General features: G+C 44.6%; 1 protein-coding gene across 1 annotated transcript in view; it reads right to left on the bottom strand.

The window, feature by feature from the left end:
* CPPED1 (calcineurin like phosphoesterase domain containing 1) overlaps positions 1 to 20649 on the bottom strand; it is a 112432-nt gene that overhangs the window by 38505 nt on the left and 53278 nt on the right. The window contains exon 3 of the mRNA XM_025203452.1: positions 1755 to 2177. Within this exon, the coding sequence (XP_025059237.1) occupies positions 1755 to 2177 (423 nt within the window). The remainder of the gene's footprint in view (positions 1 to 1754; positions 2178 to 20649) is intronic.

Here is a 20649-nt window from a genome sequence, read left to right as displayed (position 1 = left end):
GGGGGGGGGCGGGGGGAGGGTTTCTACCTACCTCAAAAGCATTGGGTGTTGGCTGCAGCCAAGGCTGAGGATTTTGACTGACATGTGCCAACACTCCCGCTGGCACTAAAACCTGGAGGTCCCTGCTTAGAGGGTCTTGCCCCTCCACTCAGGATCAGACTGATAGCTACATTTGGGATCAGGAAAGTATTTTACCTTGTGGACAGAGTGGTATGGATCATGGGTGATTTTGCCCTCTTCTGCCATGAGGGGCATGATTCTCTCCTGGATCTCTGGAGTGCATTTTAACCCCTGGTTTACCTGTGGCAGATTAGGATGTTTCTGGTGTCTTTGGGCAATATGCCTTGTAGTTATGTGACAGGGTTGATTGTGCAGGTTTAGGAATATGTTAGACAAGGTATGGGATAGTTTAAGTAGGGATGATCCTGCCTACTATGTCACCTCTAGAGGTCCCTTACAGCCCTATTTTCCTAGGATTCTAGGTGGAATTAGGCTGCCACCTAGAAAACAATTCCAGGTTTGGCAATTCGGTGCGGAATAAAATAGAAAATAGTGCAACTACTCCCCATCATTCACTCTCTTCAAAACAGCATTATGATGTTGAAGCAGTAAATACGATCACTCTGAGTCAGAAGACTGAAAATCCAGAAGCACAAACGCAGGTAGCAGAAAATCACCTGACCAGCTATGAAAAAGTAGCTGCTTAATATATTTATAGTTTACATGGGATTCAAGTGCCATGGCAGACCCAGGTCCTATCTGTCTTCTTTCCCAAGAAAGGGATTTCTCAAGGCTTCTATCAGTATAGGAAAAATTCAAGAGTCAACCAAAGCAGGGTAAGAATCTTTCCCAAAATGAACTAAATCTGGCCTGCATCATACCTTGATTGTAAAACTGGTCAAATGTAGGGAGAAAGCAAGTTCTGAAGTCACAATAAACTTGCTTTAATACTTCAGGCAAATGTAACACTTAAAGGCTGAATTCTTTACTCTAACTTGGGAAAAACACCAGATAAAAACAGGTACCTAAAGCTATCAGCTGAACTTTTAAAATATAGATGAAGGAGTTTTTTCATCTTTGAAGAATTTGGGCTTTAGCAAAGTCACATAACTCTAAAAGATTATAATGGTCTTTAAACCTTTAAAAGTTTAAATGACTTGCAGGACCTACATCTGACTGGACTCTGTTCCCAGGGTACCTATACATGTGCATCAAGGCTGCTCCAATGCACTCCAGCATACTCCAGCATCGTGTGTGAGCGTCCCTGATCTGAAAAATGGCGGCAGGGGTGCTTTACCTAAAGTTTGTTTGATGAGCTTTGGTTAAAGTGTCCCCACCACTATTTTTCAGTGCCGGAACGCTGATAGATGTGATGCTTTGGGTGTTTTAATTAGAGAGGCTCTTAGAACTGCTCTAATTAAAGCACCCCCCACCCTGCCAGAGCATGTGTATAAACGCCCCCAGAATTCAAAATTAGCCACTCAATCATGCTGTTAAACGACATGTATATTTCTTTAAAAAGCAAGAAATACCACTGAATTTAAATATCCTCCATGCTGTGGTAATGTTGGAATCATGTTGTAGCCATGATGAAGGTACCTTGTGTCCAAAAGCTGGTCTCAGATCTCACCCAACTATACATTCCGACAAAAGATATTACCCAGAAAAATCCTCTTGAACACTGAACTTAACTTTATTTTGTACCACAGTATTAAAGTGCTGAAAAAGAAAAATCAGATAAAGGGGAAACATACCTGCTTTCTGGAACTTTTCCATGATGTTGTGCCGAACTGACTTCTCTAAGTTAAAGTAGTCGTGGTCCTCATCAGGGTCTTTTAGAAATAGAGGAATGTGCTGAAATACAATTACATGTTTACACTTCTGTTTTTCAGCAATAGCCAGCTGCCCATTGAGCCATTCATCTTGGGCCTGCTTTAACTCAGGGCATTTAGAAGAATTGAAGTATAACTGAGAATTCAGCACAAGAAAGAAAACTCCTCCAATCCAAAAACTGAAGTAGTCATCGCCCCAATGCTTGCAATAATCATCTATAGTTTCTGGTGTTGGAGCATTGCCAATATCATGATTTCCACTGACAAATACCAACGGGATATCTTGGTCAACCTTCTTCAGAACATTCTTCAAATCTTGCTCTTGGTCCTTTCGCCACTGAGTTCCTATAAAATGAAAAGCTCAGAGTTATTTATCAGAAGTTCATGTTTATACTTTATTCTTCTGCTCCCATTACCTATATCTGTTTATACAACAGCATGTATAGTACTCCCATCTTTTTGATCATTCAAATAAATAGCAGAAAAAACTGAACCGTTATGTACATGTACATGAATTTAAAAAAAAAAGAAATATTAACTAAATTGACTCCCCTTTCATGTATTCTCTTCCTGCCTTCTTCCATACCTAATATTCTAAAATTCTCAAAACTTTTCTTTGCACAAAACTGCTGACAAGGATCTATAGGGTGCATGATGGTGGATGCTGTAAGAATGTGGAGTCAGTATGCTGCTTTATCAACTCTTCATCTATTTGAAGCTTGTTGGGTTGTTTTTATATCTGCATTTTTCTATAGGCTGATGATCCACTGAGGAAAATTCAAAATTACTGGACAGTGTAAATCAAGTTTTACACAAGGGTAAAAAAAACAATGTAAACATCTGGTTTAAACTTTATGTCTGTGCAAAGGAATGAAATTTTTGCTCATTACTAGAACTACTTAAACAGCAAAAATGTAATTAGTGTCTTGTGGCAACTCATTTATATAAGAGACTGTTTTAATAATGAACATGGTGTTAATTCCAAAGAAGGGCAACTGCTTACTTTGCCGATTTGTCCCCCCTCCTCATGTCTGACTTACAATAAGCATGTCTAGATATTCACCCTTCTGCTGGAGATAGCTGTCCTTCTCAAAATAGGTGTAATTAGTTACTAGAGTGATTTAGTAGATTCAAATCTGTTCTTCAGGCATAGGTATGCCCATATATTGTGTTCCTAAAGCACACATTGAGTCAGCTGCCCAAGACACCTAGGATCTCAGTACAATCATTTGAGAAATTCCAGCAGCACCAAAGAGCGATTCAGGTTTAGATGTAGTGGTTGAGCCCAACTGCTGGGCAATATCCTGGAGGTTAGGCCATTTGCCTAGGAAGGAGAAGACCTGGTTTTCCTCCTCAGTCTCTGCTGTCACAGTTATGTCTTCTTTAACCAATGACTCTTAATGTAAACTACAGAAAACAGTTTTGGCAACAGGGATCAGAAGCAGCAACCTGCATCTCAAGGAATTGCTTTCCTCTCTAATCTATTGCTCTCCTCATTGTCTTGCTTGCTCTCCTTCTGACCTATGGATGTTGTTTCCTTGTTTGCCTAGTGGGCCAACTTCAACAGGATGCATGGAGAGGACCTTTATTCAGCCTGTTCCATAGCTTGGTGATCACAGAACTCTCTTAAGGAGTAGATGTAGGTTTAAATCTCCTTAGGGTGAGGACTGCCTACAACTCAGGCCTTTCTGTGTTTCACATTTCTATTAGAAGGTCCACATAATTTGTGTCTTTCTCTCTTAAAACATGAGGGCAAGGAACAGTGGAATCCCTATGTTCTGTGTATGTAGGCACCAGAGAAGAAGCGCTATGTGCCCGATGGCTCGAAAATGGTATTTAGAGGCTTGCTTTTGGGAACTGGCTTGTAGGTAAAGTAGATATTGCCTTAGAACAATGGTCCAGGGGAATGGTAAGGGTTAATTGGTTTGAAAAAACCTGTTTGTGACAAAGTCTCCTTCAAGGCTCACTGTGTCTGAAGCCAGCAGACACACAGGCTGGAAAGTGGAAAACATGTACCACACTGTTCTATAAGATGAACAGTATACCGAAATAGAGATAAAGGACTCTGCAGCATGGGCACCATGTCACAGTGCCAAACTGCAAAGCCCTTGGAATTTCCAGCTTTGGTGAGCAGACCAAATTAGGAGAGTGGTAAAAACCCAAATTAAGATGTGTGCATGTGATAGGTTTGTGAAACAAAGTACTATGCTGACACAACAGAACGTGGACAGTATGATGACCACAGGGAAACTAATTAATGATGTCCAGGAATAAAGAGTCATCAGAGGAGGAAAAGGATACAAAAGGAGGGATTTCAGAGCAGCAAAGGGCCCCTGAGAGGGGAACCTGAGGCCACCATAGACAGAGGCCACCAGCCCTCTCACCCACCCTGGGTGGGGGGAAGGTGGGCCTCGGCCCTTGACCTCCAGGCTGCTGACATCTGACAATCAAGAAAGAGCCTCTGGGTGAAGCTCGCATACTGGCCAGACATACTTTTTTCCCCTCTGTGACAGGTCTAGAACTGGTAGATATAATATAAAATTGTTTGTATTATTTTTACTTGCTATCACTACGCATCAATAACATTTGCCCGTTATCAAGGTTGTGGTCAGTCTGAGGGTTGTGGTCCACCCAGAACAAAGTATCTGGGTCATAAATCCAGTATCAACAGTGCCCACATATTTATACTATAATGGCATCTAAAACCACAAAAAGGCAAGTATCATAATACAATGCTCAAATACAGATTCCCTTCTCTTGACAGCTTTCAAAAAAGAGGGAAGGAAACTGCTAACACAGATGGGTTAAATAATTTGCTCAGGGTCTACAGCAGATCACTGACACAGCAGAGAACAGATCCTAGACTCCCAAATTCCACTATAGAGTTCAATATAATATAGAACTGTCCAATGTAGTTCAGCATAATATACACAATGGGGACAGTTAAATAAAAGTAAAGCATTATCACAGATCTTGGACTCTACTGCAACTCTTTCTCAAAGGGAGAAAAAAAGATGGGTGGGATGCTGCGAGGAGGAAAACTGCTGAAAAGCATGGCAAAGAAATATCACTCAGGAAGTGTCAGAGGAGACAGAAGTAAAGTAATAACTAGTTCGTTTCTATTTAGTTTATCCTGGAGCCATAGTGTCACAGTGCCTTGAGTCACAAGGTACACCATTATATGATTATATTACATATTATGTTCTGTAAATACTGTGTTGCTCCAAGATAAATTACTTTAAAAAGTAATAGCCCATGAAGAATAGTTTTGCTCTTATGGAAAATGCAGCAACCAGAACTGTCAGTAGTAGAGTTGCCTGTAATTTCCCTCTGCGCTCTCTGCTCTACCTTTTTTGAAAGATGAGTGACACGAGCAAGAGTATAAAAGAGTAAAAGTCAATGCGTCTGTTGCAGTGCATCTTTCTGTTGCTGGTTATTTGTCTAAACAGTTCCAATATTCCATCATATAATGTTCACAGGAGTCAAAGCAACCCGTCTTCTCCCACTTAACAAGCAGATTTCAAGGGAGAAGAATATTTTGCAAATGTCTTACCAAAGCTTATTGCAATGAGCAGGAGTAGAACTGGCAGATTATTCTGCCAAAGTAATAATTCTTTTGCTAATAATCCAAACTACAACTGATTTTGGTAGCTCCATGAAGGGCACCTGGATATTTAAGACTGTTATAAAAATGCATGAAGTACAATTGCTTGTTTAAAGAACATATACCCAGATCCATCTCCTGGGGTTTGGGAAAATGGTTTATTGTAACTTTGTACCAAAATGTTTTCATAACACTATAGGAAAATCATTAAAAACAGACAAACAAACAAAAACAGATAAGACTAAAAGACACCTCAAGAGGACATTTTCTTGCTCCAAAGCAGACTCCAGGTATTTGGATCCAGGCATTTTCTTGCTCCAAAGCAGAATCCTGGTTTTTTGAGATCTCTAATAACTGAGGTTTTACAACTATCCCTACAGTGAGTTTTTCCTAGCGTCAAATCTAATTCTCTCTTTTTGCAATTGAAGCCCATTACCTCTTGTTCTATCCTTAATGAACAGTATAACATTTCTCATTGTACTTATGTCTCCCTTCAGTATTCCCTTCTGTAGACCAGGGGTTGGAAACTTATGGCCTGCAGGCTGGATTTGGCCTGTAGAACCATTGATTTCTAGTCTGCAGAGCATGGGAGCTCCTACTGCACTTAGGTGGTGGTAGCAGTGGTAGAGGGAGCCTGGTAGAAAGTAGGGCTGTGCAAAATGGTGGAGGGGGTTTGGGGAAACTGCAACCCAAAATCTTGAAAGCAAAACTCATGTCACATGTATGTGCTAAGCCACAGCGAGGTCAAAACTGCAGGCATGCTAGCCCCTGCAGAGGCCACAAAGCCTGTCAAGTTTCAAGGAGATAGGTGCAGCGGTTTGGGGGAAACTACTTCAAACTGCGGACAAGCAAAACTCGTGACATGGGTGCTTGTGCAACTGTGTTGGTCTTGGGGCAGAGTGGGGTGAAAACTGCAGGCTTGCTAGGCCCTGTTCTTGCCATGAAACTTGCCAGCTGTTAAGGAAATAGGTGCAGGGGGGTTCTGGAGCCCTGCACCCCTAGCTGCTGTCAGACAAAACTTGTGACGTGCGCTCGTGCAACTGCTGCCTCTCATCAGGCAGCAGGACTGAAGATCCCCCATCACTTGCCAGCACAGACCTGGGGGTAATAACTGACCACAGTATGAACATGAGCCGGCATTGTGATACTGTAGTCAGCAGGGCCAACAATACCTTGGCCTGCATCAATCGATGCATCTCCAGCAAAACCATTGCAAATAAGTGATCCTCCTGCTTTACTCGGCATTGGTGAGACTGCAGCTGGAGTACTGCGTCAAGTCCTGGGGCTCCGCACTTTAACAAGGACATGGTAAAGCTTGAGAGAGTCTGGAGACGGTCTACCCATATGATCAGAGACTAGCACAGCAAGCCATATGAGGAAAGGCTGAGGGGCCTGGGACTCTTCAGCCTGAAAAAGAGAAGGCTAAGAGGGGACTAGGTAGCAGATTACTGCTACATCAGAAGTGTACATCTGGGGCTCAGTGAACAACTGTTCACCAGGGCACCCTTGGGGAAAACTAAGAGTAATGGTCACAAACTCCTGGAAGATCATTTTAGGCTCATTTCAGGAAAAACTACTTCACAACTATGGTGACCAGACTGTGGAATAAGCTCCCTCCAGAGGTGATGCGATCACCTACCCTGGAAATCTTCAAGAGGAGACTAGACAGTCACCTTGCTGGGGTCACCTGACCCCCAGTTATCTTTCCCACTTGGTGCAGGGGGTTGGACCCGATGATCTTTCAATACTTCACAACTAGGGTGTCCAGACTGTGGAATAAACTCCCTCCAGAGGTGATACGATCACCTACCCTGGAAATGTTCAAGAGGAGACTAGATGGTCACCTTGCTGGGGTCACCTGACCCCCAGTTGTCTTTCCTGCTTGGTGCAGGGGGGCTGGATCCGATGATCTTCCAAGGTCCTTTCCGGCCTTACAATCTATGAGTGGCTGGAGCCTAAGTCTTAGGAGATATGGCTTTGAAACAGTTCTTCCAGAGACTTCCAGAGCAAGCTTGGTCAGGTTCCTTAGTCTCTCTGAGCCTCAGCTAATCACCTGTAAAATGGAGTAATTACACTTTCCAATTCACAGGAGTGTTGTGAGAATAAATTCATTAAACAACTGTGAGGTACTCTGGCAGGCTTTGTGACCACAGCAGGGCCTAGCAGGCCTGCAGTTTTCACCCCCCTCTGCCCCAAGACAGACACAGTCCCACAAGCACCTATGACATGAGTTTTGCCTGTCAGCAGCTAGAGGTGCAGGGCCCCAGAACCCAGAAGCCCCTGCACCGATCTCCTTGACAGCTAGCAGGCTTCGTAGCTTCAGCAGGGGCTACCATCCCTGCAGCTTTTACCCTGTTACACCTGAACACACAGTGTCAACCATGTCACGAGTTTTGCTTGTCCACAGCTTGAGGTAGTTTCCCCCAAACCCCTGCACCTATCTCATAGATTTCATAGACATTAGGGCTGGAAGGGACCTCGGAAGATTATCGAGTCCAGCCCCCTGCCCCAGGGGCAGGAAGACTGGAATTACTTCTGGAATGGGCTTCCAAGACAGATGGCGCTATCACCTAGCTTGGAGGTCTTCAAGAGGAGGCTAGATAGTCACTTGGTTGGGGTCATCTGACCTCGGTCCTCTTTCCTGCCAGGGGCAGGGGGTCGGACACGATGATCCATTGTGGTCCCTTCCGACTCTACAATCTATGAATCTACTTCCGGTCCACTTCTGGGTCCATCAAAGAGTATGCTGGGGGCCCCCCCCATACCTCCCTGGCCTGGATCATCGAGTCCAGCCCCCTATCAGGGGCAGGAAGTCAGCTGGGGTCATTGGATCCCAGCAAGATAAGCAACCAAATTTCTATTAAAGGCGTTCAATGTAGGTGCTTGAACCACCTCCAGTGGCAGGCTATCCAGACCTTGGGGGCTTGGACAGTGAAGAAATTCTTCCTTCTGCAAGACCGTTTCAGGCTGGACATGAGTTTATAACAGTTCGACCTTGTCATTCCTTGGGGCGTGCTGGTGAACAGACGTTCCCCCAGACCCCTGATAAACTTATAGGTGGCCACCAGATCACCCCTGAGCCTGCACTTTTCCAGGCTGAAGAGTCCCATAGCTCTCAGCCTCTCATCATAAGGTCTGTTTTTCCTGACCTCTGATCATGTGTGTGGCTCTTCTCTGGACTCTCTCAAGCTTCTCCACATCCTTTTTGAATTGTGGAGCCCAAAACTGGACGCAGTACTCCAGCTGTGGCTTCACCAAGGCCGAGTACAACAGAAGAATGACGTCCCAGGATTTGCTTGAGAAGCATCTATGGATGCAAGACAGCATTTTGCTCGCTTTACTAGCCGCAGCATCGCATTGAAGACTCATGTTCATCTTGTGGTCAATCATGACCCCCCAAGTCCCTTTCATTTGTAGTGCTAACCAGCGTAGCGCCGCCGAGCCTATAAAGATGCTGAAGGTTTTTCTTCCCAAGGTGGAGAACCTTGCATTTTTTGCTGTTAAACACCATCAGGTTCTCATCCACCCATTTCCTGAGCTTGTGAAGGTCAGTCTGGATCGCCAGTGGATCGTGGTGAACCCGAAGGCCGCAGTTGGCCAGTTTTGCCAAGAGGTGCTCATGGGATACCAGATCGAAGGCTTTTTTGAAGTCAAGATATATGACATCAATCTCCTCTCCCTTGTCCAGGTGATAGGCCACCTGGTCATAAAAGGAAATAAGATTGGTCAAGCAAGACCTGCAACAAACCCGTGCTAGCTATCCCTCAGGATATTGCCATCGGCCAGTCTGTTAAGAATGGTCTCTTTAATAATCTTTTCTAAGACCTTCCCCGGGATAGATGTCGGGTTGATGGGCCTGTAGTTAGCTGGATCCACTTTCCTCCCTTTCTTGAAGATAGGCACCATGTTGGCCTTCTTCCAATCTTCAGACACTTCACCAGAGCGCCAGGAGTTCTTGAAGATCCATGCCAGGGGCTGGGCTATGATGCTAGCCAGCATCTTGAGTACCCTGGGGTGTAGATTGTCAGGGTCTGCTGATTTGAAGGTGTCCAGCCTCTCAAGGCGTTCCTTCATGAGGTCAACACTGATGGAGGGCAGGGAATCTCCCTCACCCAGGCCTCCCTGTTGCATCATGGGGAGGGGTGTCCCATGGGACTGATGAAAGACCGATGCAAAGTACCCATTTAATAGGTTGGCCTTTTCCTGGGCGTCGGTTGTCAGTTCTCCCTTCTGGTTTAGCAGGGGTCCAATTTGCCTTTGCTTTTCCTCCAGCTCCCCACATCTAAAAAAGGACTTCTTATTGTCCTTAATACTTGTAGCTAGTTGGAGTTCTGTCGCAGTCTTGGCTTTCCTGGTTTGCTCCCTGCAGGACCGAACCAGTGAGGAATATTCCTTCCTGGAGGTGGATCCTATCCTCCATCCTTTGTAGGCCTTTCTCTTTAGCCGCAGGTGGTCTGCTAGTTCCCTGGAGAGCCAAGGGGGCTGCTGTGTCCTTTTGCTGCCTTTCCTCTGAGATGGAATAGCCTTAGCTTGTGCATCGAGGATTGCTCCTTTGAGGAGCAACCACTCTTCCTGAACTCCTCTCCCCTTGGGGTCGTGGTCCCTTAGGGCCTCACCGACAAGCCTTCTGAGCTTCTGTATTGCTGACTGACTTGCCAGCTTTACGGAGGATGGTGAAGGTGATCAGCTTGTGGTCACTGTCACCCAGCTTCCCGTTGATCATTAGGTCGTCCCCGGCTGCCAGTAGCAGGTTGAGCAGTGCGATACCTCTCGTTGGCCCGTAGACCTCTTGTGTAAGATAGAGGCCATCCACGCATGAAAGAAAGCTTTGCGACCACTCAGATTTAACCGAGCGTTCTTCCCATGAGATGTCTGGGTAGTTGAAGTCTCCCATGACAACCATGGACCTGGAGCATGTGGTCTCAGCCAATTCCCTGGCAAACTGCTGGTCAAGCTCTTGACTTTGAGTGGGAGGTCTGTAGTAGACTCCCACCATCGTGTCCCCTGTGCCATGTTCCCCATGGATTTTAACCTAGAGGGTCTCCAGCCGTCCACCCTGGTCGCCAATATCAGCTTGCAGGGACGCGTAGCTCTCCTTAACATAGAGAGCTATGCCCCCGCCCCTTTTGTCCTCTCGATCTCTCCTGTACAGGGTATAGCTGTCTATACCCGTGGTCCAGTCAGGGGTGGAGTCCTACCAGGTCTCCGTTATCCCTATGACATCGTAATTATTTGCATTAAGCAGGAGTACAAGTTCCTCCTATTTATTCCCCAAACTCCTGGCATTTGTGTACAGGCAGGCAAGTGTTCCCTTGGGGGCCCTTGCCTTGCCTACCAGTTTTTCCAGGGCTGGGGCAGGGGTGGGCTCCCTTAAATGCCTTGGCAGGCCGGCAGTGGCGGTAGTCCTCCCATCCCCCGGCGGGCTTAGTTGAAAGCCCAGTGGAACAGGTCAGCCGGTCTGGCTGAGAAGAACCTCCTCCCCAGCAGAGAGAGGTGGAGGCCGTCCCTTCCCAGCAGCTCACTGCCTCTCTCACCAAAGAGTGGACTGTGGTCACGGAAGCCAAAGCCTTCCCAAAGACACCAGCGCTGCAGTCTTTGGTTGACTACCCGGATCCTCCTCTCCCTCCGAAGCCCAAGACTGGGAGGATCGAAGAAAACACCACCTGCACCCCCAAACCCTTTAGCCCCGCTCCCAAATCCCTGTAACACCTCATGACCTGGCTGGGAGCGCTCTGAGTCATGTCATTGGTGCCCACATGAATAAGGAGCATGGGATAGTGGTCAGTGGTCTGGAGAAGTTTAGGGATCTTCTCCGTAATGTCTTGGATGAGGGCTCCTGGGAGGCAGCAGACTTCCCGGGCTAAGGGGTCAGAGCGGCAGATTGCCCCCTCAGTCCCCCTCAGGATAGAGTCTCCCACGAGAAATACTTTGCGTTTTGCCTTTGGGAGAGCGGGGGCGGTAGCTACAGTAGTGCCCGTGTTGCCTGCGGGAGCTGGTAACTCAGCCGGCTCAGCTGGGGCTGCAAGAGATTTGTACCTGTTGTATAGCTCCAGCAGGGCAGGGGCCTTGGTGCGGCGGGCCTTGGGACCCTTGACCACCTTGGTCCATCCCCTTGGCTGGACAGAATGGGAGGTCCCTGGGCCCTCCCTTGCCCTGGAGGGAGACCGTGGTCTACCCTCCATCTCCTGGGGGAGAATGGCCTGGCAGTAGGAGTTTATCTCCTGCTCGCAGTCCCTGATGGCATGCAATCTCTAGACTGTGGCTTGGAGCTCCTCCAGCTGGCGCACCAGAGACCCCAAAAGGAACAGACACCACAAGGGGAGGTGGCCATGGTCCCAGAGCCTGAAAAAGTGACAGGCAGCCCCTACAGCTGAGAGCCAGGGGCTCTGTCTGTGTGGCGCCCAGAACCATGGGATCCCTCTGGGTGGAGGCCTCTGAGGAGCCAGAGGGTGGGGCCGCAGACTCCGAGGGGACCGTCGGGGTGTGGTGTGTGCCCATCCGTGTCATGCCACTGGTGGGCTGGCTACAGCTGGGACTGGCTTCCCTAGGGTGGGGGTGCACAGACAGGGCCTCGGGCCCTCCCACTTGGCCTCCTACGCAAACTCCGCGGTAACTCATGTGCTGGGCAGACAAGTACGCCTGTTTGCGTGGCTCCGGTTGCGTGGCTCCCTGGGGGCTGGGCGAGGTAGGGGCCAGGAGGGGGGCAAGACCCTCCCTGGTCCACTCAGCTGCCTCCTCACACTGATTGGGGTTAACCACGGGCCCTGCTTACCTCCAGCTGTGCTGGGGGTTGACGGGGTGCTTCGTGGCTGCTGGGGGGCTTTGGGGGAGCGGGGGCGCAGCAGGCTTTCACCCACACGTCTCTTGCCGCTCCCGGAGCCTGTCTTGTTTTTTTTTTGGTTTGAAACTTGGCAGGCTTTGTGTCCTCAGCAGGGGCTAACATGCCTGCAGTTTTGACCCCACTGAGGCTGAACACATACATGTGACATGAGTTTTGCTTTCAAGACTTTGGGGTGCAGTTTCCCCAACCCCCCACAAATCTCCTTGAAACTTGGCAGGCTTCATGCCCTCAGAAGGGGCTACCATTCCGGCAAGTTTCATCCAAATCAGGCCAGAAACGACAAAGTTATAGGCTGTTTCGACCTTCCCCATTATAGCCTATGGGCGAAACGTAGAAACAGTGAAACATTTCAACTTGCCTCGTTTTGTTTCGAGGCTGTTTCGATGATATCTGTTTCATTTTGATTTCACTGTTTTGACCGCAAAATAAGTCGAAACAGTGTTGAAACAAAACTGGCTGTGAAATTTCGCACAGCCCTAGTAGAAAGAAACAGTGGTGTTAGCACTGCAGGGGGGAGTGGCGGCTGCTGCTGCAGCAGTAGTGGCCTGGGCTGGGTTGGAGCTAAGCTCTACTAAAGTATCCCCCCAAAACACGTGTTGCCTATCCTCCTCTTACCTTTGCATCATTAGCAAAATGTTAATTTCTACCTCTGACCAGTCTTCTTCACCCATTTAACTTTTCAAACAAGCACCTTCACACGTGGAGCTGGAATTACAACACAGTGTGCTATATCGATGGCCATGAACTAAGGAGTCTCTCTCAAACTACAGCCATATAGGGGACCACTTAACTACTCTTTTTTGAGCTTACTTTAACAGAAAAAGGAGGAACAGTAATAATCACTGTGCTTCATTTAAACACAACTCAGCTCTTCAGTTCACTCAGACATCTTATCAATTTAGTGTTTGCATATCAAGTCCAGTCCATCACTACTCATGCTTTTTTATGTTCTGATGTTACCAAGGCACAGAAAATATAAACTTAATTAAAAGGCCCTGAATATGCAAACTGCATGGTTCAAGTTTTACTTATGAAAGAGGCAGAGAGATCTTTTTGTAACATCTGCATAGGGGAATAGGCTACTGGTTTCTGACAAACAGTTCACTGCCTTTGAAATGTCACGCTGAGAAAATTTAACATATCTAATGTCTGTTACAAATATTTTCAAACTATGGATATAGTTCTAATAAAAGTTTGATAACAGTTATCTTTAACCAGACAAGTAAAAAGGGTTTTTGAATGAAAAGCTGCAGTAATAGAAAGGGCCATTTGCCCACTGTCATGTCTTAGTTAATGTTTACACATACAGAAGTTTGCCGGTACAGATATTCCAGAAGAACTGTTGTCAGCAAAGCCCTGTAGTAAAGACACAGCTTATGTCAGCTCAAGTTAACCCAGACCTCTGAGCAAAATAAATTTTACTGGCAAAAGAATATTTGTTGGCATTAGCTGCCTCTATGCTATTGCTACATGGATTAGGTGTGTGAATCTTCTCACTCCTAATCAACATAGCTATTCTAGAATATCTCAAACGAGATGAAGCCTTAGGAGTCATGGGCCATAATTAAGCTGTTTTGTTATTATTTATTGCAATGCAATAGCAACCAGAGGTCCCAGAGAGAGCAGAAATATTGCAAGGCCCTACTGTAAAGAACTTATAATAAAATTAAAGCATGGGTCAGTCAGATTTGCAAAATGATTTGCCCACGATCAGTGGCAGAAGCTGAAGTAGAAACTGCAGTCTTAAATCAACTCCCTCTCCACTAGACCATGCTATTTTCTGCTGACTACATGTAAAGTGGCACATGAAAATTTTATTCCAACTTAATTAACACTGAATAAAATTTGGGCTATCAACTTCTAAGGAAGTGGACCAAAATGGTTCTCAGTTCAGATGGGCAGGAAAAAAAATCCTTGGAATGTACCTATTCTAGATTTTAATACCAGAAAGGGCTACTTATGATCATCTAGCCTGATAACCTCCCTAATGCAGGCTACACAATTTCATCCACAAATTCCTTCCCTAAAAGCAAGGTCAACTTTAAAGCAAACAAAGGACATAGCAAAGGATATAAGACAGAATTACTATGCTGTATAATGTGCCAGGCAAATAGCTTTTCATCTTTGGAACACAGCTGCTTTCCATGTGTAATTTATTTTTGTAGGCTGCACTACAGTAGCAAGGGTGTAGCCTAAAAACGTAAGAGACTAGAACAGTGATTCTGAACCAGGGTGCCTTGAGATCCTGTTAAGGGTGCAATGTAATGTTAGCACTGGTAGGTGTACAGACGTGATTCAGAAAGTAAACCCAGAGATTTCAAATAAAAATTCAGTGTTAAAACCATGCTTACTGGTTATGGTCTTTCTACGTTCTTTGTAACAGAAGAACTGCTCTATTGCTTTACTGTAGTGAAAAACTGAGTGAAAACGAAGAGCTGCCATTTTACAAGGGGTGCCTCTGGCTCAAATACAGCCACACAAACATAAGCTGAACCAGAATGGTGGTGAAGGCAGTGCAGTCACACCTGCTTTGGCTGTGTGGTACATGTTCAGTGCACACTGCATGCAAGGCACACAGCTGAGGTGGGGGTGACTGCACATGCCTGCCTATGATACTGGATGCCAGTCGGCTCTCTGGGCTCACCAGCATGTCTGCACAGGCTTCTGCCAGAGCTCTGCATGTGCCATGAGGTCTCAGCTTGCCAGCTGCTCGGTGTGCGGTCTGGCTGGAGGCCTTGGAATCCAGCAGTTGAGTGCCACTGAGGCCCCTGGAAGACATTCAATTAAAGACATAGTGGGATCTGATACACAATCCCAACAATTGTGCTTCCTGCTGTGCTACACATGCATGGCAGGAGGTACAATTATGGGATCTGGGATCCGATCCCCATTGTGCCATACTGCTGGTGCAAGGGGAGCCCAAGATCATGATCCCAGAATCACAATCCCTGGCCCCCCTGAACTGGCAATTAGGAAGCCAGACAGCTGATCCCTGCTCCTAGTCTTGGGAGCATATTGGAATCAAGGGCTCTCATGAGCCCCTGAGGCTGGGAGCATGAATCAGCTGACTGCCACTCCCAACCTCAGGGTTGCACTGGAACCCTTGACTATGAGCCATGTGCAATTTAAGACATGCACATAGTTTGTGTAATTACTCTGTGGCTTATTCCTCATTTTATCATGCTGGGCTACTACTTAAGATGTGATTAACTGGTTAATCATGTCTTAGGTCTAATGTCTGCCAGGGGCCTCATGTCTGTCTGTCCCCTCCCTTACCTCTCCCCTACCCCTCACTCCCACAAATTCAGCAGCAGGGGAAAAGAGGGGATGAACAACAGCAGCTCTCAGACCTTGCTTTCACAAAGCTCTGGAGTCCAGAGGCTGAGCTCTGCCACCGTTTGTCTACTCTTTTCCCTTGCTGCTGGATTCAGGGTGGTGGGGGGTGGCAGGGGAAGGGCAAACAGCAGCTGTGCTCAGCCTCTGGGCTCTGGAACTGTGTGAAAGTCGGGGCTCCAGCCAGACCCCACACCAGCCAGCTGGTGAGCTCAGAGCACAAGGGACATGAGAGTCCCTGGCAAGAGTTACACTGACACACAGGTGAGCTCAGAAAGCTCTCTCCATATGCAGCTCACAGCCAGAGAGGTGCAACCACATCACTGCAACTCTCCTGGATCCAGCCCTGCATACAAAAAAAAGATGGTGGAGAGAAAAACCTTAATCTTACTGTGATGGAGAAAATGTGTACTATAACATGGAGAAAATCTATCATCTTTTAATCCTGATTTCAGGCATGAATCAAATCAGGCTTAAAAAAAGAAAAAGGCATTCTTGTATTTTAGTGAGATGCTACCCAGGTAAACAGATTCTTTGCATTTCCACATCTGCAGGAGAAAACTGTCCAGTATATCATAGTATTTGTCATATGATCAAGTACTTGAAGTTTATTGCAACTCTCAAGCAGCAGATGAGAGTGAAGCTGACTAAAAATTAACAGGACTGCTCATGGGCCTAAATTCTAGAGTTAATCTCCTGGAAGACTTGGGTCCTAGAACCCAAATAAAATTAACACAGTTGCTCAACACATATGTGCTTCCAACTGTACTACAGCTCCTGTGCTCTTATTAGCCAACAATATATTGTTGAACAGGTAAATCATGCATAGCGAATATTTCATGCGTCTCTGCTCTTGGGCTGATTAGAACAAATTAAATTTCACACTAAGCAGTTTGGAGGCTGTGAGTGCTCCATTAGGTTTACTAGAATCAGATAATTACTATAAAAAATATTTATTTATACGACATGCAGCGAAACTGACTTTTTTAAAATAGAGAATTACCCCTTTTCACAGCTGTTATCCACCCAGAAAGTTCTTTGAACAGAACTAATTTGCAATGGATTAATGGTTTTGAGGAAAAAACCAAGAGTTCTTTGGATTAACCTTAACTAGCAAAATGTTGCTGATGGTCAAAATCTTTAGTTTAAACTATTTCTTAATTAGCAACAAATTAAGCAATAGTGCAAACGGTAGCAGAAGAAATGTTCTGACAGTTAAAAGTGCCTACTGACAGGGGAACAGATCAAACTCAGAACATAAAGGCACAGTCCAACAGTCCATCAGCCACAATATCTTCACATTACTAAGTGCATTGCCAAGTACTGACGAATGAACAGTAAACATTAGTATTCCACAATTATTCTCCCTCAAAACCCAAACCCAAATCATCTCTGTAGTCTCAGTCTGGTATCTGAGCATCAATCCAAGGTCTTTCTGCTTTGCACACCATTACATATAGTCACTAACAAAGATTCAGAAATCAGAATTCAGCCAACAATTTTGCTGAGAATGCATGAGGTGGAATGAAATACAGCTGCTGCATCCACAGCTGTGCAATACAGATGATAGTTTAAAAAAAACACAAAACAAATGTGCTTTTGACAGTAAACCAAGCATATCTGTTCTGAAAAGACAAAAGGAGGAATATGCGCTATAACAAGGTGACATGTTCACAGTCACTTTTTGAAGCCATAGCCATATTTCAAGTATCATCTTTGGAAGTACAATTATTTTTGAACCTCAGCTCTGGATGAAGAAGGGTATTTGGGTTTTCTTTGTTATAAAATGTAAACTACTGTATTTTTAATTAAAGTAAAAACATTTTAAAATATGACCTTTTAGAGCATGTTTCTACTCCATAAGGCAATCCATATAGGTTTAATTTTATCTATCAACCTTTTACTTTTTTTAAGTAAGGAAAGGTTAATGGCAGGTTAACAGCATAAAATAAACATGTCTCTTGACCAGCAATGAGTGCTCAGTAAATAAGTCCTGTGGTTAAGCATTTTTCAAGAAAGTTAAGCTTTCCTTTCCTTTGTACAGTGTGTTGATGTTTCAATGTACATAATGTGAAAACCTTGTAAAGGGGCTGACATTTCTTTGTGAATTATTCTGTTCATAAACATATAAAATGGCAGCTTCGGCACCTGAATACAGATTGTCAGCATTACATTCACAGCACAAATTCACTAAGAGCAACAAAGGGCTCCAAACCTCAATCACAATTTGAGAAAACATTGGGTGAAAATCTGAAAGACACTGGGAATCTCCTGTGAGTTGCTAAGCAGCCTCAGCTTCCCTTGCAATCAAGTATTCACAGCTCCAGAAATGTCTCATCAGTAAAACTGTTTAAAATATTTGAAACTGTTACACACCTTTTACGATTTTAAAATGTTGCACTTTCACTGGGAATATTTACCAGGGTGTGTTCTGTTTCCTCTGTCCATTAAAGGCTGAATAAAATGTTTCTTAAAGACATACTAGTGTGTGCATTAAAGCTTCACTTTCACTAATGCACATTAAAATAGGCTACTGAGCCTTCTTCTAGTACCTCACTATGGAAGTACTAAATTTAATGCACATTAGCAAAAGTGCACTAATGAATGTGTAGACGCACCACCCACTATAGGGCAGATATCGATAAATGTAATGCAGGAGCCTAGGGCTTTAACACTTACTGTCTTTGAAAAACGTCTGAAGAAAGTCATTTTTATGTACTTCATGTTCAGAAAGTAGTATGAGAGAGAGAAAGAGAGAGAGAACTATTTTTAACTGCTGCAGTTGCATGTCAAGGACAGGAGTCAGAGCAAATGCAAAAAAGTAACCCCTTTAGTATTTCTGACAGAATGCTTTTAAAATGTTGTACTGATAAGGAACTGAAATGAAAATTTAGCACTACCTGGACAACAAAACTATCAACTCTGAGGTTCTTCAATTTTGAAGCCATCTACCCTGAACAGAAATTACTTCAGTCTCAACAGCATGTGTGTCATAGTTTGTAAAGGCATCTGTGCAGCAGCAGTGTGTAAAAACATGATGCCTCGCTCATCTTGTGTTCTTTTCTCTGAATGTCGCTGAGCAATAAACTCAATGGGAGTAGCACTAATCTGAAGATTAGGCCATTTAAGCAGGTGTCTAAGTATGGATTTGGAAGCCTAAAAACAGTCACTTATTTCCAAACATAGATGCAAGTCTATACAATTTGGGTTCGTCTCAAACTTTATGGACTAGGTTCTGTACCAAAGGTAAACCATTAGCTGCACCTTCTACAACAGTGCTTCTCAAAGTGGTGGTCCGCGGACTGGAGCCACGGGTCGCCTGTCTGGAGAGTTGCCAGGAAAGAAAGAAACATATTCGCTGATCCGCAGCGAGTTGCCAGGAAAGAAAGAAATATATTTTCTGAAGCATAACACTGATATGTCATAGCGCCACAGTTCGTACGTTCCAACACTCCAGGTGACGTCACGTCGTGCGAGGTGAGGAAAGAGAAAGAAACAGCCGGTCGTGCATTTGTGTAGTGCTGTTATACACAGTTGCTGCCACCGGCTGAACCGGGCACCGGTCCCTGGCCCACTGGAAATAAAATTGCTGGTCTGCCACATCAGATAGTTTGAGAAGTATTGTTCTACAACATTTTAAGAAGTGCAAGGAGAGGAGATAAATGCCAGAATATCACTGACACAAGCAAACTAAGATGCATTATAAAATTTCAATTACTTTTAAAAGTAGTAACATATTGTGCCCTGGTGCTATGCTACTGCTCAGCAGCTGTTGCTGTTATAGGAAATATGACCAATAGCTGTTTTGTTCCATTTAAAAAAAAATAAACAGCTACAGTGTATGCTACATTTTTAATTATTTACTTCACGCATTTTAATGCCAGTCAGATGGAGACAATCTTTAGTTGTAATGATGTAACATATGTTTATTATTATAAACAGTACAGTATCATTATACTGTTATTATACTATTTTCTTACACTTAAAATGTGCACTCAGTGGTACATTTTTACAAAATTTTCTGAGTGAAAAAGTCTTTCTAGGTGGTGTTTATACATACAATATCAAAAGAGTGCTTTGACTGGGTTTCCAAAACACAGTGCATTTTAGAAAGTGGATATCAACTTGTAGATTACATCTTAAAAGGGTAAATTCACTTATTGCAGATGAAAGAACTCAGTAAATTCAATCTGCTTTTTCTCAGTCACAATTTACTTTTAGAGATAGATTTAATGCCCTGAAGAGACCTGCAGACCCTGTCAATGAGCCCTTCTTGCTGTGAGAAGTACAGAACTACATTCAAAGCTGTCAAACCCTTCTGATTTTGTTGCAACTTCAACAAAATCATCCCCGCCTTCTTGCTTATGTGGTTTTGTTGATTTTTTTTAATGCAACCTTATTTCTCTGGCCTTGCAGCAGCAGTGCTAAGTAATTTCTCATCAGTTGGCTCTTGAAGGCTAGGGACAGACATTACACAGAAACCGGTTTAAGTGATCAGAAACTGGTTTAAATCTGTAACAGAACAGATGTTCAGTGCATATAAACCAGTTTGAAAATGGCTGAGGGGATATCTGTGCAGTTACAAACCGGTTTAGCTTAGTCAGGTTAGACTAACCTGCAAAGACTGAATCAATTCAGGCTCAGGCTTTTTGAATGTCTGTCCCTAGCCTGAAAGTGAGTACGACTTAACCTGCAGCCACAGCAGTTACAATGTCCTCATTTGTCCTGTTGCCAGGAAGTGGAACATCATTCAAGGAATCTTCAGCCTCTTCCATGCTCTTGTTTGCTCTTTTCTCCTGGCACAGATTTACTTTTCTTGGAACATTATTTTTGGCTTTCTGTCTTGCCATGCCTCAATATGGTGAACACAGTCCAGCAAATTCATAGATTTTAGAATTGTCTGAATATCTGTGTTAGGATCCACATTGAGAAGAACTATAATCTTGTAATCTTTGATCAGTAATGTCCCTTCATGTTCTTAATCACACTATGACCCACAAATTGTGTCAAAGATGTAGTGTTAGTGAGTTGGGATTTGC

Source organism: Alligator sinensis, unplaced genomic scaffold (assembly GCF_000455745.1).
Source record: "Alligator sinensis unplaced genomic scaffold, ASM45574v1 scaffold73_1, whole genome shotgun sequence".
Classification (NCBI taxonomy): domain Eukaryota; kingdom Metazoa; phylum Chordata; order Crocodylia; family Alligatoridae; genus Alligator; species Alligator sinensis.
This window is presented reverse-complemented; position numbering and strand designations above follow the sequence as displayed.